Source organism: Camelus bactrianus, chromosome 22 (genome assembly GCF_048773025.1).
Source record: "Camelus bactrianus isolate YW-2024 breed Bactrian camel chromosome 22, ASM4877302v1, whole genome shotgun sequence".
In the NCBI taxonomy this organism is placed as follows: Eukaryota; Metazoa; Chordata; class Mammalia; order Artiodactyla; family Camelidae; genus Camelus; species Camelus bactrianus.
The window spans coordinates 10451518-10468452 of record NC_133560.1 but is presented as its reverse complement, the minus strand read 5'-3'; the positions used below and the strand labels follow the sequence as shown (position 1 = coordinate 10468452).

The 16935-nt window shown below is 50.0% G+C and overlaps 1 protein-coding gene across 4 annotated transcripts in view; it reads left to right on the top strand.

The window, feature by feature from the left end:
- Positions 1–16935, top strand: part of ERGIC1 (endoplasmic reticulum-golgi intermediate compartment 1) — a 99897-nt gene that overhangs the window by 32932 nt on the left and 50030 nt on the right. For 3 of the 4 annotated variants that reach the window (XM_074350282.1, XM_074350281.1, XM_074350283.1), the window contains one exon: positions 13756–13817. The exons of the other annotated variant lie outside the window; for it this stretch is intronic. In XM_074350282.1, the coding sequence (XP_074206383.1) occupies positions 13756–13817 (62 nt within the window). The remainder of the gene's footprint in view (positions 1–13755; positions 13818–16935) is intronic. 4 annotated transcript variants of the gene reach the window in all.

The window sequence follows — 16935 nt, the reverse complement described above, 5'->3', positions numbered from 1 at the left end:
TCTGTGATGCGGTGGGCCTCTTGTTGCTTAAAAATGATGCTCACCACTTAAGGCTGCTGTGCCCAGCACTGGGGACCTCACGATTTATAAAACCAGTTCCTGCCCTTGAAGAGTTCACAGTTCAAGAGGAAGACACCAATCGTTTTTTTGTTGTTGTTTTTTTAATGAATATAATACTATGAATATAAAGGACAGATAGAAGAAAAACAAGTGATGAGAAAATAACACAGGTTTGGTTTGTTTCTGTTTTTATATTCACTAGTTTGTTGTATTTTTTGGATTCCACATGCAAGTGGTAACATACAGTATTTGTCATTCTCTGACTTAATTCACTCAGCATGATGCCCTCCCAGTCCATCTGTGTTGTTGCAAATAGCCAGATCTCATTCTCTTTTATGGCCGAGCAGTATTCCATATACAGTACCCTGTACACACACCACATCTTCTTTATTCATTCATCTACCGATGGGAGACAGCAATGGTGTTGACGCGACAGAGAGGGCGGTGCTGTTCATTCATGATTGCACGTGTATAAGGTGCAACACAAATATAATGACAACACACCATGTGCCAAATGATGACAGAGAGAAACTCAGGGGCTGTGGCAGCCCAGAACAGGGCACCTCAGCCAGTCCTGAAGCCTCTGAGATGGCTTCTCAGAGAAAGGGATGTGAGAGCTAAGTTTTAAAGAACTACCTGAGGCCTCTGACCTCATCCCCGACTCCAACTGTATCAGCCTCCTTGCTGTTCCAGGAACCTGCCAGGTACGCTCCCTGCCTCAGGGCCTTTGCACTTACAACCCTTTGGTCTGGAATGCCCTTCCCTGGACATCCAGGTGGCTTGCTGACTCACTTAATTGAGATGTCTATTTGCATATCACCTTGTCAGGTGAACCTTCTCTGACACCCCTTGAAAGCAGCACCCACGTTGCACTCTACCTCCTAGCCTGGTTTATTTTTCTGCATCGCATTGCCATGTATTAGTTCATTTATTGTTACACCCCCAGGGTGTAAGCAAGGTGAAGGCAGAGAGTTTGTGTCTGACCACCATTGTATTCCTAGCACCTAGAACACTGCTTGGTCCATGCTGGGCACTCAGTAACAACAGAGAGAATGAATGAGCTGGGAGAGAAGGAGAGAGGGGTGGGGTACTGCAGACAGGGCACAGTGCCTGCAGGGACACAGCGCTGGAGCAGAATGGGGCGTCCTGGAACAGAGAGGGTGGGTGGGGTGAGGGGGCAGGTAATAGACAGGGGCTGGTGAGTCCAAGACAGGTCTCCTAAAGACCCTAACTGTCTTCGTTTTCCCATTTATAACCTGTTCATTATAGAACAACTGAAAAGTACCAAGATGTGCCTAAGGGAAAATGGTCACCAACGAAGCTCTCCCCCAGGCCAGCAAGGAGAGCCCTATGATTCCTTTCCTGGTGCCTCTTTGCGCGAGATTGTCTGAACATCTCACCTTTGAACTTGTGAGCCAGACCGCATTTCCTAACGCACACAGCTGCTCCCTAACACGGCACAGCAGCTTCGTGTCCAGACAGATGAAGGCGCAGACCCCAGCTTTGTCACTTGCTGACTGAGTGACCTTGGGCCTGCAGAGCCATGAACCTTGGCCGGAGCGGTTGCTCCGCCCAGGACGCCCCTCCACCCCTTTTCCCGGGCCTCGTTTCTGCTCATCTTCCTGCATCGGGGCCTCAGCCTGGGCGTCACCTTCTTGACACAGACTTTTCTGAGGCTCAGTTCCTTTTTCTGTAAAAATCAGGGTGAACCTCGTTGGTATCTTGAACAGTTTTGAAGATTCGATGAGACAACGTGAGGAAAGAGGCTGGCTCGTCGGAGGTGCTCGGTAAAGCCTGTCCTTCCCTTCCCCGTGGTGACACCGGGTCTTTCTCCTTTGTATCTCCAGTTTTTCCTCCTTTATACCTTCCTTATCTGCAGGTCTCTTCAAACCTTAATCCTGTCCTAGGCTTCCACCCCAAGGCCCAGCCAGAACTCAGCCTTGAACACTCAAGGCAGCGGAGAATGTTGTTCTAAAGGTGGTCTCGCAGCACAGAGTAAAACTGAGCCCCTGTGGCAGGTGGAGGTCAAGGGACATTTGGGGGTCCCTCGAAGGGGGCCCCTCCCACAGGTATGTCGGTACAGCTGTCGTTCCCCCGGCGCTCTCCTCCTCAACGTAAAAACACCAGCGGCAGTAGTTGCTTCCTTTTAAATCCGCTGGAGGCCGTGCCCTGGCGGGGAGCCACAGGGATGAGGATCTAATCCCCGGAATAGCTCCTGCCGCTCGGCGTTTAAATGCCGTCTGTATTTTTATCCGATGATGGGTCACTTCTGAAAAGCCCGCTCACGTCCGGCCCCTCTAAGAATACATTTCCATTTATAGCGTCTGCGCTCGGGATGTTGTTGTGTCCCGGTGTGGGGCCAGTGGCCACGTCCTGTTTCCAGTCATTTGGAAACATGTTGGGGGCCCTGGCTGTCCCCCGGCCCTCGCTCCCTGTGGCCTTGACAAGTGGGAAGCCTGACTCCCGGCCAAGCCCCGGCTGCCTGACGGCCTCGGGCTCGGACAGCAGGCCTTTCCTGTTTCTGTGAGCGTGTGAGCTCATCAGACGGTTGCAGGCTGGGCGAGGCCCATGGGGGTGAGGGGACCCCATGCAGCTGAGCTCTGCCAGGGCCTCAGTGGCCCCACGGCGCAGTTCCGGAGCACCACAGGACCCTTCCTCCTTCATTTGCTCACCAGGTGCCCTCAGCCCGATGTCAGTGCCAGGTGCATGGGCAAAGGAGGACAAGCACAGACAGCCAAGGCCCCCAGGGGCCAGTGTGGAGGTTTGGGTCAGTGTACGGCCTCCAGGTGAGGCTGACCCGGGTTCCAATCCTAACTGTGCCTCTTGCTGGCTGTGTGAGCTTAGGCAAGTGGCTCAGCCTCTCTGAGTCTCAGTTTCCACATTTGTTGATGGTACCTCGTGGGTGAAGGGGGAGGGACTCGGTGGGATTGATCGTAGGTCAAGGGTCTTCAGTAGTGCTTGGCCCATGGGGTAGGAGCCCAGGAAATGGATTTCACAGTCCCTCAGGTTCCTCCTGCCTCTGTTGTATTGGGATTCTAGGAGCAGGTTTTGTGTGAGAAGCTACTGAGTTTTGTTCTGGACATGTCAAGTGTGAGGGGCAGGCATGCTGCCTCTGGGAGTGAGGAAGCTCCTTGGACATCGCAGTGTGAGCTCTGCAAGGACGGTGTCCACTTCTGTCTTGTTGGCTTTCTCCTGTCTCCCTCGAACTTGGCACAGTAAATTAAGGCATAGATAAGTTTGGTGTGGAAATTAAAAGAGGAAGGGCCTGAACACAGACCCCTGGGAGTCTACCTGGATATCAGGGGCAGGAGGAGGAAGAGGAACAGACAGAGAAGATGCTGAAGAGTGAGGATGCCATTTTACTCTAGGCGGCTGGGACAGTCAGCAGGATTGGTGCAGAGGCAGTACTGAGGAAAGCCAATGGCATCTGGCCCGTAGTGACTCTTGGGTGATCTTAGCTACATCAGGAAGAGAGAGTGACCGAGGGGGGCTGGCGTCAGGCTGCTGTGGGATAAGGATCAAGTGGAAAGTGAAATGTCAGGTTGTTCTAGGCCAGTCGTTGAAAAGTGTGCCGTGTACTTCCTACTGCATCACATTGAGAGGTCCAGAATAACTGGCTGTCTTCTCCATGAGATGTTAAGGTCGATCACTACGTTCAGGTGGCAGCAGCCTGATCCATCTGTGTGAAATTTCCCATTCTTGCTGATAAATGCCTAAAGCCAGTATTTCATTAGAGGATGCACAGTGCTGATTTTTGTAATTCTATTAGTCCTTCCACATTAGTTTTTGAAATTATCCTATAAAACAGAACTTTGTCTTCACCAGCTATTTGGTTACCTGGAAATCCATTGTGTAGACCAAAAAGGTCAGCTTAATCACTAAGTGCTTTTTCTTTATTTACCAATTTTCAGAATAATGACTTGTTGGCTTAGCATCTTCAAAGGTATCCAAAGAGGCTTTTTTGTTTTTTGAAGTATCATTATGGACCCATAAACTGCTTAATGTATTTGATGTGTTTCCATCATGGCTGTCATTAAAAAGTTTTTCCCAGTTTTATTGGGGTATAATTGACATACAGTAATCGTCACATAAAATTAACAGTTTGAGAAATTTGACATATGTACACATCCATGAAGCCATCATCACAAGATAGCGAATGTCTTCATCACCCTCCAGAATTTCCTCAAGATCTCTCCCTTCCCTCCCTGGGCAACCAGTGCTCTGCTGTCCCTCCAGAGTGATTAACACTTTCTGGAATTTTATATAAATGGACTCATACCGTGTGTGCCCTAGTTTGGCTTTCATTCCGCATAATTATTTTGAGAATGAACCATGTTGTTGATCATGTCAATACTTCCTTGCTTTTTATTGCTGAGCAAACGTTCCGTTGTATGGATATGCAATAATTCATCTATCCATTTGCCCATTGATGGATATTTGGGTTGTTTCCAGTTTGTGGCTGTTACAAATTAAGGCTCCATGAATATTCATATTCATGTCTTTGTATGGGAATATGCTTTCATTTCTCTTGGGTACATGCCTGGGAGTGGAATGGCTGGACCATGCGGCAAGTGTATATTTAACATTTTCAGAAACCACCAAACTCTGTTCCGTAGTGTTTGGTCTACTTTACATTCTACCAGCAGTGTCTGAGAGTTCCAGTTGCTCCGTGTCCTCACCAACACTTGATCTGACCAGTCTTTACAATTTCAGCCATTCTAAGAGGTATAGAGGAGGATCTCTTTGTGGCTTAACTTGCTCTTCCCCAGTGATTCTGAGCGTAGCGTCATTTCACATGGCTAGTCACTGTCAGTAAATCTTTAGTGAAATGTCTGTTCGAATCTTTTGCTCATTTTTTTAATGGGTTGTTTGTTTTCTTACTGCTGAGTTTTGAGAGTTCTTTATACGGGATGTAAATCCTTTATCAGACAAGTGATTCACATATATTTTTCCCAATCTGCAGCTTATAGTTTTATTCTTTTAATAATGCCTTTTGAAGAGTGGAAATTTTTCATCTTGGTGAAGCTCGTGTATCAGTTTTTTCTTTCATGGATCGTGCTCTGGGTGTCTTACCTACGAAGTCTTTGCCTAACCTAAGATCACAAAGATTTTCTCCTATGTTTTCTTCTAGAAGCTTTAAAGTAAGACTATAGTAGGTATAGTAAATAAGTAAGTATATTAAGTCAGATCCAACTTTGTTCTTTTTCAGAGTTGTTTTGTCTATTCTAAGTCCTGAGCATTTCCATGTGAATTTTAGAATCAGCTTGCCAGTTTCTACAAAAATGCCTGCTGGAATTTTGATTGGAATTGAGTTGAATCTACAGATCAGTTTGGGGGGAAATGCCTTCCTAACAATATTGAGTCTTCTAACCCATTTACATCTTCTTTAGTTTCCCTCAACACTGTTTTACAGTTTCCAGTGTAGGGTCTTGCACATCTCTTGTCAAATTTATCCCTAAATATTTAGTATTTTTAAGCCTCTCCTACGAATAATAGAAGTAACCATTTGTGTTTGGTTTTGGTTACACCTTCTATTGTTTCTTTTTTAAAGATATAAACAAGGATGTAGATTTATTTTTATCACTACCAGCCCCCATGACCCTCCTCCACACACACATAAAATTTAACAGAACACAGTGTTCGGCAGTTTGCTTTTTGCCCGTCTCTGTACAGGGATTGTCCTCATTCTTCTTTATGATTGTATCATCCTCCACTTCATGGATGGTCTGTAGTTTATTAACGGGTCCCCTTGGATGGACGTTTGGATGGTCTCCAGTTGTTTGCTATTACAGCTGGTGCAGCGGTGAATGGCCCTCTGCCTACGTCATTGTATATTTTCACCTGGAATTTACTGAATGCCATTAACGGGCCAAGCCTTGCATGACCCATAAGAGAGTCCAGAACAAATCTGACTGTCCCAGCCCAGCAGGAACAGAAGACCCCGCAGCCATCTCAGAGCTGTGCCAGGAATGTGTACGCCCACAGACCCCGGGGAGGTAGGGGGAGGTGGCTTTGAGAGGGACCTTAGAAGCTCAGCAGTCAAATTTACCCCTCTTCCTCTTTGGCCATCTTTGGTGGCTTTTGTGGGAAGGAGGGGAGGGGAAAGTCCAGGGCTTTGTGGTCAGAGAAGGTATTCTGAGATGGAGAGGTCACTGTGTAGATAAGAGACCTCCACATGGGCACTGAGGCTCAGGGAAGGAGCCACGGGGCGTGGGCTGGAGGGAGGAAACTGCATGTGCGCAGAGGATCGCCACTCAGACCTCCCGTGGGTACAGGCCTCCACTCCCGCTCCCAGCCTGTCTCCCTATACCAGGCAGGCATGTGGTCCAGCGGATAGAGCAGAGGTCCCAAGGCCAGGCTGCAGGAGTTTGAGTCCCCGCCCTGCATCCTGGACAAGCGAAATGGGAAGAATGCTGGTCTCTACTGAACAGGGTTGTACAAAGGATGGGAGCTAACGAACACGCAGTCCTCGTCCAAGGCCCGGGTGCACGTGGTCCCTCACGGTGGGGGCCGCCGCAGGGTAGCTGCGAGCACTATTGTTATTCTTCTTCCTTCTAAACTCCTCCATCTGTGCTGGAGACACATACAGACTTTTTTCCCTTCGTTTTGACAGAGGAAGGAGGGGTGTGTGAGCTCAGAGTAATAGCTGGAATGTCAAGGACAGGATTCCGGGGGCAGTGAGAGAGATGCTAGGGCTCTTAAGACCTGGCACTTGCATGGTTCTCTCCCAGCCATGCTCAACTCTGGAGCGTTCGTTTACCTCTGTGTGCCCTCCAGCACACACACACACACACACACACACACACACACCCCAGTGGTTCTCATGAAGGTGGAGGAGATAGGTAACTGACCCACCAAGCACATTTTTCACCCCCTGGGCTCGGCACTGAGAGCTCGGACAGGCTGGTGGGCAGAGGCGACCAGGCCAAAGAACCAACTAAAAAACTCGCTGCCTATTTTTGGGACGAATGACCCACCACTTCCAATGACTTGCTCCTAAACGGCATCTAATTTCATTAGGCCTTGGAAACAGTGACATCACGAGCGCCTGCCTGGTAGCCGCCCACATATGGCGAACCACAGGGCGATCCGAGATTCGTCTTCAAGAGCGGGGAGAAGCGAGGTCCCAAGCAGCAAAAGTTAAAATAGCAAAGCTGAGGCGTTCTGCTATGAAAAGAAATTACAGAAGAAATCCATTAGTCAGAGATTTCCAGCGGCAGTTTCCTTGCTTGGGAGCAAGAGAAGACTTATGCATGTTTATTTTGGGTGAGGTTATGCAGCCGTTCCTCGCTCGGTGAGGCTGGATGTGGCTTGTCAAGTGAATTTCTGTTAAGTCAACCCCACGTTCTCATCGACTTCTAGTACCAATGTTGATGTATGTCTTATCCTAAGAAATCTGTTTTGTTGTAAGGTGTGATGAAGTTAGAGGCATGGATTCAGCACCTTTTTGATTCAGAGGGTGACACTTGTACTGACTGTACCATTACAAGAAGTCACAATTCCAGGTGGACTTTATTTTTCCCCTGTGGGTTCCTTTGCCCAGTTTCCTCCAAGTGTGTCTTCTCAGGCACAGAGCGAAAAAGGAAAGGGAAAGATTGCTTAATCCAGATCCCTGGTCTCCGTGGGGACGATCAAGGCCATGGCCACGACTCCACCCAGCCAGAGCACGTTCTGCTCTGCCTACAACAGGGTTTCTCCACTTGAGTGCCACGGACATTTGGGGTGGGTAACCCTCGGTTGTGGAGGGCCGTCCTGTGCATCGTAGGATAGCAGGATGCATTAGCATCCCTGGCCTCTATCTGCTAGGTACCAGTAGCACACGTACTTCTCAGTGTGACAACGAAAAATGTCTCCAGACATTGCCAGATGTCCCCTGAGGGGGCCAAAAATCACACCTAGTGGAAAGCCACCAGCATATAACATTTCAAGAGTGTAAGATAAGGATTTCACAAGCTTTTTATTGGCTTATTTTTGTTTTAAATACTCTGAGTTAAATTATACTTTGAACTGGGCAAGTCATTCCTCGGGCTTCCATCTTCTCTTCTGTGAAATAAATGGGTTGGACACAGTGATCTTAGAGCACCTCCTAGACCCGATAGCGGAGCGTGGTGAAGGCAGGAGGCCCCGTGGGCTCCCCGTTTTTGGGTCCTGTCCCGCAGGTGATGAACCTCTGGTCCCCCTGGCTGCAGGCACTGCCCCTTTTCTCCCGGCATCCAGTTCAGTTTTTCTCAAGCCCAGTTAATTGTTCTCTTGCTTTAATTTAAGCTCACTTTGCCTTTTTTTTTTTTAAAGTGAAAATTTCTAAATATCCACGGAAGTACAGCAGTGCAGGGAACCCCCCAGGACCCATCATCTGGCTTCTCCACCATCCATTTCATCTTAATCTTGTTTTTAGGGCCAGCTGGTGGGCCTTACCTTCGTGCAGATTCATTCATTAACTCATTCCCTCAGGTCAGTTCTCCAAGAACTTGGATTGGGCAGGGCTGGACAGCAAGGGGACCGAGGTCCTGCCCTCGAGAAGCTGACAGGCTAGTCAGCAGGCAGGGAAAGAGCATTTATTTGACAACTGTGGAGAAGCCATCCTTTAGCTTTCTCTCTTTGAAGTTAAGCAATCCCAGTTCTTTAACCTTTCTTCCTAAAAAGCAATTTCTACCCAAATGGTCCTGATTTGTCCCTGCATTGTTGGGAAGAGCAGCAAGAACATAAATCGGGCCTGGATTTAGACCTCTACTCGGGCACTTCATAGATATACAAGCTTAGCCAAGTCAGCAGCCTCTCTGAGCCTCATCTGTAAAATGGGATGACAGTCCCTAAATTCGCAGGTTGGCTGGGGGAATTGGATGAGACTGTGGCCTAGTATGGGCCTAGCCTGAGCCTAGCATGAGCCCAGCACACACCAGGTATGTGCTAAGCATCGCTGCCCCTTGCCCCCACTCTCCTTAGCCTTTCCTCCACATTCTCTTAACAGTGAGTGGCCACAGCGGATGGCATCAGCGTCCCCACCTCACCGCAGTGAGGGACTGACTAATGTGAGCCAGAGAGGACGGCTCACTTCCTGGTCTGTCACAGGCCTGGGTTCTCACCAGCCTCATTTTCTTAGCAACATTCACTGCTGACTCACTTGGCTTGTGGTCAGCTCTGAACCCAGGGTCTTTTTCAGCTCTCTCTTTACCCCACCACCACTCCCTAGCCTGGATTTGTGGTGTGGGAATGGGTCATTATCAGAGAACATTCTGTTTAGGTGGCCCTTCTCAAGGAGCCCAAAGCATTGCTAGACTGACAGTTTCATGAGGGTGGGGGTCTTGTCTCCCTTGACCACATTCATTTTCCCACCAGCTAGAGCACTGCCATTAGGGACTTAGTAAGTACCTGTTGAATAAATTAAGGTACTTTGAACTGGTCCCTGTCTTCCAGGAGAGTCTCACTTGCTCTGGGGCAGCATCCTTGGAAAAGCAAATAAGCAAAAAGCCCTGAGACTTGAGTTTACCAATAAATGAGCTGTAACCTGATTCCCACAAGTACAGGGCAGTGGAAGGACAGTGGCCTGTGGACCCAGACTCGGGTGTGCATCCCAGCTCTGCTAATCATTGGCTTGGTGACTTTGTGGGAGTTACCTATGGCAGGGCCTTAGTCTTCTCCCTGGAAAAATGGGCTATCAGTACCTGCCAGGGTGATCGTGAGAATTACATACGAATATATATGGGAAAGTGCCCAGCATGGGATGGCAGTGATCTTGGTTTCGCATCATTCGCTCTTTCTGGAGCACCTACTTTCTTTGACTGCCATTGCCTCCTGTGGTTTGGTCCAAGTCTCACCTCCTCCCTGACACCTGTACTCACCCAGCCTTCTTCTCCCCTCCCACCCCCGACAAAGACATCCTCTGCCTGCCACCCGGCACACCCGGCCAACGTTTGTTAAGCCAGCATCTCAAATTCAGATGCCTACAGGGACCAAATATACATGAAAAAAGCAAGCTGGGTGGGATTTTTACGTGAAATCTCCCCCCTCCCCTTTTTTTTTTAATTTCCATTAAATTAAAAAATGTTTTCATTTTTCATTTTGAAATAACTGCAGACTTGCAAAAATAATACAAAGACGTCCCATATTACCCAAGCTTCCTTAAATGTTAACATCTTATATAACCAAACAATTGTCAAAACCAGGAAAATAACACTCTACAGTACAGTAACTAATCTACAGATCTCACTCAAATTGCATCAGTTGTCCCACTGACATCCCTTCTCTGACTCAGGACATCCTGCAGGATTTGGTGGTCACATCTCTTCAGTCTCCTCCAATCTCTGGCAGTTTCCAAGTCTTTACTTGTCTTCATGTCCTGGATACTTGTGACAAAGGCTGGCCAATCATTTTGAAGCGTGACCCTCAGTTTGGATTTATTTGATGTTTTCTCATAATTCTCTTGAGGCTGTGCATTTTGAGCAAGTTCCCCCACAGGCGTGACGGTGTGCCCTCCCCAGTACGTCATATCAGGAGACACGTGAGGTGTTTCCTTACTGGTGACACTTCAGTCACTTGACTAAGATGGTATCTGCCAAGTTTCTCCACCAAAAGCTACTCTTTCCTTCTCTATAATGAAGAATTTGGTGGTGGGGGGGGTACTTTGAAGGTGTGTAAATATCCTGTTCTCATCAGACTTTTGATTTTTACTCATTTCTTTATTTACATCTGTGTAGATTTGTGGCTTCCTGTTTTATCCAATGGGTTATAATCCATTACTATGATTATTAATTTTAATGCTTACGTTGTCCCTTCCTTGGCTCATGGGAGCCCCTTTGAGTTGGCTTCCTGTCCATTTGATAGGTCCCATCCTTCCTTCTTGCTTTCTGACCTAAGAAAGTGGTCCAAGTTTATCTTGTATTTTCCCTACCCAGCCCTGGAATCCGCCATTTCTCCAAGGAGCTGATTCCTTGGAGTAAAGAATGATGCTTGGAAGCCAAGGTTTGAGGGCCAGATGTGCCGATTGCTGTCTGGCTGTCACTGTTCCCACACCCTCTCCACAGGATGAGCTAGGAAATAAATGTATGCATGGTGTAGACACATGCACACGGCTGTTTCTCCATTTGTGTATGTTGAACATCATTAATTCACGGCTGTGCCTTCATTTTCACTCTGAACACCACAGGGTTTACTCGATGTTTCTCTCTGTGTGTACCTCCCTTCCCCAACTGTGAGGCACCTGCCTCCCCACTTTATCCTCACTGTATTTACATATTTGATAAGTCCTCTTGTATATAACAACCTCTCATCTCTCCCCTTCTCTGACAGTCTGCTCTGGGCCATCCCCACCTCCTTACCCTGCGTAGCCTCCAACTTCCCATAAAACTCCCCATTTTGAAATGATGGTTCATATGTTTTTTAAACCATGAGGCCCAAGTAACTGGACCAGGAAGCTGGCTTGTAAGCCCCTCCCGCCTCGCCAGCATCTGCTCCCTCCACTCCCATCCCGGCACCACACGCAGGTAAACTCAGCCCTCTGGCACGCCAGGTTCCGTCCTCTTATCGGCCTCTGCTTTTCCAGTTCTTTCTGCTGAACTAGCCTTCGCCTGCACCTACCCTTTCTCCCTTCCTCCTGCTCTGTTCAGACATCACCTCTTGCAGGAAGCTTCAGGATTACCCCAGGTGCCCTTTCCGGTTCCTCTGGAGCCTCCAGTTGGAGCTCCAGGGTGGAGCACCCCTGCGTTCTCCTTGCGTCTCCTTCTTTGTCTCTGCTGCCTAACTGCAGGCACACAGGGCCGAGGGCCGATTTTGTTCCCACGTCCCTAGTACCTAAAAGAGAGCTGGCACATAGTAGGTGCTCGTAAACGTCGGCCAGATGAACATCAGTCGCAGTAACAGCGGATACTCACGTCGCACTTCCTGGGTGCCAGGCATGGGTCAAGTGCTTTATGTGTACTAAGTCATTTGGTCCTCGGCTCTATGCTGCGACATACTTACTATTGTTGCCTCCTTTTTTTTTTTTTTAAGTGGGGGGAGGTGATTAGGTTTTATTTAATCGAGGTATTGGGGATTGAACCCGGGACCTTGTGCATGCTACGCACGTGCTCTACCACTGAGCTATATATACCCTTCCCCTCCGTTGCCACCATTTTGCAGACAGAGGAACTGAGGCCCAGAGAGGTTAAGTGATGCGTGCAAGGTCACACAGTAGTGGGATCACATTTGAGTCCAGGCAGGCTAACTCCATAGGGCACGCTCTTCCCTCTGATATTAGCCTCTCACAGCTAAAGGGGCGGCACTGGAGTAAGGGAGGTGAGTAGGTGTGGGTAGTTGAGTCACATGAGTCACACTCCCCTCCTGACCACACTCCCAGCTCCAGTTTCTTGTCCCCTTTGGGGCCTCAGTACAGGCTGCTGGTAGCTGAGCAGGTAGGAACGACAGTGAAGCCTTTAATTCCGCAGCCCACAGGAATCTTTTTCCCCTGAGGTCACGGGAAATCAAGTACATTCACCTGTAATTAGAGCGAGTGCAGAGGAGTCAAGTGTCAGATCTTATGCAAGATTTCCAAGTCGTTGCATCGGGGTTAGCAAGGCACTAACATTGTTTCCCAATCACCCAAGAGGAACCACATGCCAGCTGGTCCCCCGAGGGCCGGAGCAGCTGGCCTCTCCACCCGAGAGCTGGGAACACGGTGTGGACCTAGAGCTCCGTTGGTAGAATTGGGCTGAGAACCACCTGCTCAGGTTCAAGTGAAGGGGAGGAAACCAAGTGCCGGAAGAGGCTCCCCTGGGAACGCTGTGTCCAGTCCCTTACGCCTCCTCGCAGTGGCCTGGTCTCGTAGTAGTAGCCCCGTTTCTACAGACAGGGTGACTGGGGCTCAGAGAGGTGAAGTCGTTTTCCTAGAGTCACACAGCAAGGAAGGCGACCAGCCAAGATCTGAACCCAGGGCAGTCTGATGCTAGAGCCCTAACTCTTAAAACAAGTGGCCAGAATGACACCCACGTCAGTCTGTCTCCAAAACCCCAAATTCTTCCACTGCACCCCCACCACCCCTGTGGGCTCTGGTGGGGCCCAGATGAAAGAAAGGCGTCTGCTCTGCGTCTGGGCAGAAACCCACACTAGCTGGCAGTCAGGAGCTGATGCTGAGGTCGTGGGCCCCAGGCAGGGTTTTTCTGTTCACCTCAGACCTTGGAGTTGAGGAGACTCTCCCAGAACAGGCTGCAGGAGCTGGGGAAGGGGGGGAGTGGAACAGGAGGAGAAGGTGGAGGAGGAAAGGGAAGAGGGGGCGGAGAGGTGACGCCAGGCAGGAGTGCAGCTCCGTCAGAGACCTCAGGAAAGACTGCGTTTCCCTGTTCCTCCCAGCGTCAGAGAAAGCCAAGACTCAGGTTCAGTCATTCCACTGACGCTTACTGGGGGCCCCGACGAGGGTCTGGGGACGCGGCAGGGGACAACCCCTAGCAAGGTCCCTGCCTTCGTGCAGGTTACACTCTGATGGGGGAAGACCAACCAAGAACCATGGCCAGATGAGGGTCAAGGCCATCTGTCTCGGGGGCAATAAGTTGTAAGAAAGTGTGACAAGGTGGGGTGGGGGGCAGGTCCCAACAGGGGAACATCCTTCAGGCCTTTTGGGGTGGCAGCCCTCCGACCCGTGTGGCACACCAGCCAGCACCGTTTCCCCCGCTGCCTGACCCCTGCCCTCTGCGCCCACCTCACCCCTGTCCCCTTTGCTCTCCGCAGGTTTGACATCTACAGGAAGGTGCCCAAGGACCTCACGCAGCCAACGTACACCGGGGCCATTAGTGAGTAGCCCCCTTCTCGCCATGGCTCCCGACCCCCTCCCCACCCCCGGGCCGGTGCCCGCCCTCCCTCTGCAGAACTGCTGGGCCAGGGAGGGAAGGAGGAGGGGAGAAACGGTGGGCATCTTGCTGGGCCCTGCCTCGAGTTCCACAGCTCATCTCTGTCCTGACTGTAACCCCGCAAGGTATAGATCCCTGTTTCTGGAAGGAGACACCGGAAATCATCCAGAGTGGCTGCCCCTGGGCGGGGAAGCGGGGGCTCGGGGCTCGGAGGGAGACTTACTTTTCTCTTCACACCTTTTAGGCTCTTGGAGGTTTGGGCATGAGTATATTTCTAGCCATTTAAAAAATAAACGTCTCACGCAGACTTTGGTTTCCGACTGCCAGTCTTCACTAAGAGGACCTAGGGCTCCTTGGAGAAGTGGCTGATTGCAGGGCTGGGGCAGGAAATGTGCAAAACAAGCCTGGGGCACCTTGTGCCAGAAAGCAAAAAAGTGTTTGGAGGTTAAAAAAGGGGTGGAGGGATGTCAGCAGGACCCAGGAGCCGACCTGACAGAGAACAAAGACCAACACTGGGGCAGTTTGAGTAACACAATAAAGCACGGCATTATTGGCTTATAACGCAAAGAGTTAAGAAAAAGGTCCATGAGTCCGTACCGATCTAAATAAATGGGGGAGAAGAGATGAATCTTCCTGACAGAGGAATTCCAAATCATGTGCACGAATCTAGCCCCCTCCAGGAGGTAGACCTGACTCTCCTCTCCTGAAGTGTGGGCTAGTAGCTCGCTCTTAAAGAGGAGAATGGAAGGGAAATAGTAACTTTGCGGTGGAGCCATCCAGGAGGCGGCCCCTTCACTCGGGGAGAAAGGTTCACGTCAACCAGCGAGAGGTCACGGGGGTGTCACACGCCCCTGCGGGGGTGTGATGGGAAAGGCACCCACCTCTGTGGGATCCTCCCCTAAAACCACAGCCCAGTCTAACCATGAGAAAGCGCCAGACACCCCCAGACCGGGGGACACCCTGCAGTCACCTGCCCAGTACTCTTGGGAAGCAGCAAGGTCTTGAAACCAAGAGAAGACTGAGGAACCGTCCCAGGTTCGAGACTAAGCACACGATCACTAAATACAAAATGGGATCGCAGGTCGGGTCCTCGAACAGAAAACAGGCACTAGCGCGGAAACTGGTGATTTACTGAGTCAGGAACGTAGTTAACAGTGTTGTACAATGTTAATTTCTTCATTTTGCCAAATATACTGGGGTGACGTAAGATGTTAGCATAAGAGGAAGCTGGGTGAAGGGTGTATGGGAACTCTCTGTACTATCTGCGTCCATTATTATTCGACAATAAAGTTTATTTTAAAAATTATAAAAACAAACCAAACTGCCCTTGCGAGCAGGAATGCTCTGGCCTTATTTTCCAGTTGACAGAATGGTCTCAGAGAGGTGAAGTGACTTGTCTGAAGTGTCACAGCTCACAGAAGGTGGGCCTCCCTGCACCCGCCCTGGCCTCTCCAGTGGTTGCTGTGAGAGAGGGACCCTCCCCACGGACTGTCCCCTGAGCAGGGCCCTGGGTCTGGGCTGTCAGGTTGGAGTTCACTCCCAGGACAGGCAGGGTCAGCTTCCGGGATAACCTTGGGGATCTCCCCTCCCCGACCCTGCACCCACCCCCGGCTGGCCCTTCCCAGCTCAGCTCTTCAAAGCTGCAGATGCCTTCTCAAGCCTGGATCTCCACATCCCTGGAGAAGGGACCAAAGCAGCCAGGCAGCAGGATTGGTGTCCTGTTAGCTCCAAGTCTGGCAGAGCTGGGTTCGTTCTCCCGTTTAGCAGCTGGGAGGCCTTGGGCAAGTCACTTCACCTCTCTGAGCCTCAGGTTTGGATCTGGGGATTAAATGTGATCACAGCTGTCAAGTTTGGGGTACATGCCACATCCTCAGTGCTGGGACCACCCACCTCTTCTTATCACTGTCCTCCTGGAGCCCACAGCCCACGAGGGTCTGTGATGGCAGAAGCTGGATGCTTTGTGTCTTGATCTCCATGGAAAGATATTCTGGGGACATGAGAGGAAAGGGGCTTGTTCATCTATCTGTTCAATTAGTTTATGAACCTGGACTGAAAAAAAACTTCCAGTGAGGCTTCGTGTCCTCTTCCTACCACCAACTAACAGCTCAGACCACTTCTTCGCAAGCACTGCAGTCTTTCCCTTGTCAAGTATGTTTAACCATCAGGTCTGTGTTCTTCTAGAATGTTTTAAAAATACATTCAGGCTTTGAAATACCTATGTCGTCATATTAAGCACAGATGGGAGCGTGCTGCGCACACCATCCTTTCCGGCCCCTTTTCAGCTGACATGCCTTTCAGACCAGCACGTAAACAGCCACCACGTTCTTCTTTCCAGCTGTGTCATGTTCCATTATCCGGCTGAGCCACGGTTTATGTAACCAGCCTCCTGAGGGTGGACGTGCTGATTCCAGCTTACTGTTGTCACAGACATCCTTGTCCACATGTTTTCATATCCTTGTATGGTTGCTTCTGTAAGGTAACTTTCCTAGAAGAGAAATTACTGAGTCAAAGGGCATGCACATTGTAAAATTTAGAAGGTGCTGCCAATGGCCCTCCGGGGACCTGGTCGGATTTGCAGTCTCCACCACAGTGTGTGAGAGGGCGAATTCCCTTGCACAGGAGGAAAGGCGAGAGCATGGGAAGCCAGCCCTTAGCTACCATTTAATGAACAAATATTTATCAACCAGGTCTGGAGCCAGGCCCCGTGCCAAGTCCCGGAACCACGCGGATGAATGGGCTTTGGTCTTTGTCCTTGAAGACAGCGCGTGGCTGAGCAGGCGGGCAGACACAGAAGCACACCGTTTCCTTACGTCATGATAAGTGCTATTAATAACTGAAGGAACCAGCAAGGGCACTGGGATCTCATAGGTCAAGGCTTGAATTTTGCCTCCTCCACTTAAGTGGCCGTGTGGCCTTGGACAAATTCCTTGATTCCCAGGGCCTGCGGTCCTGGGTCCAGTGCCCCCTTTGCTGGCTGCCGCAGGTTTCCCACTAGAGAGCTCTCTCCTGGGGTCACATTCCTCCCTTCCGGTGCCTGAGTTAGTTTCGGGAGAAGTCTGGA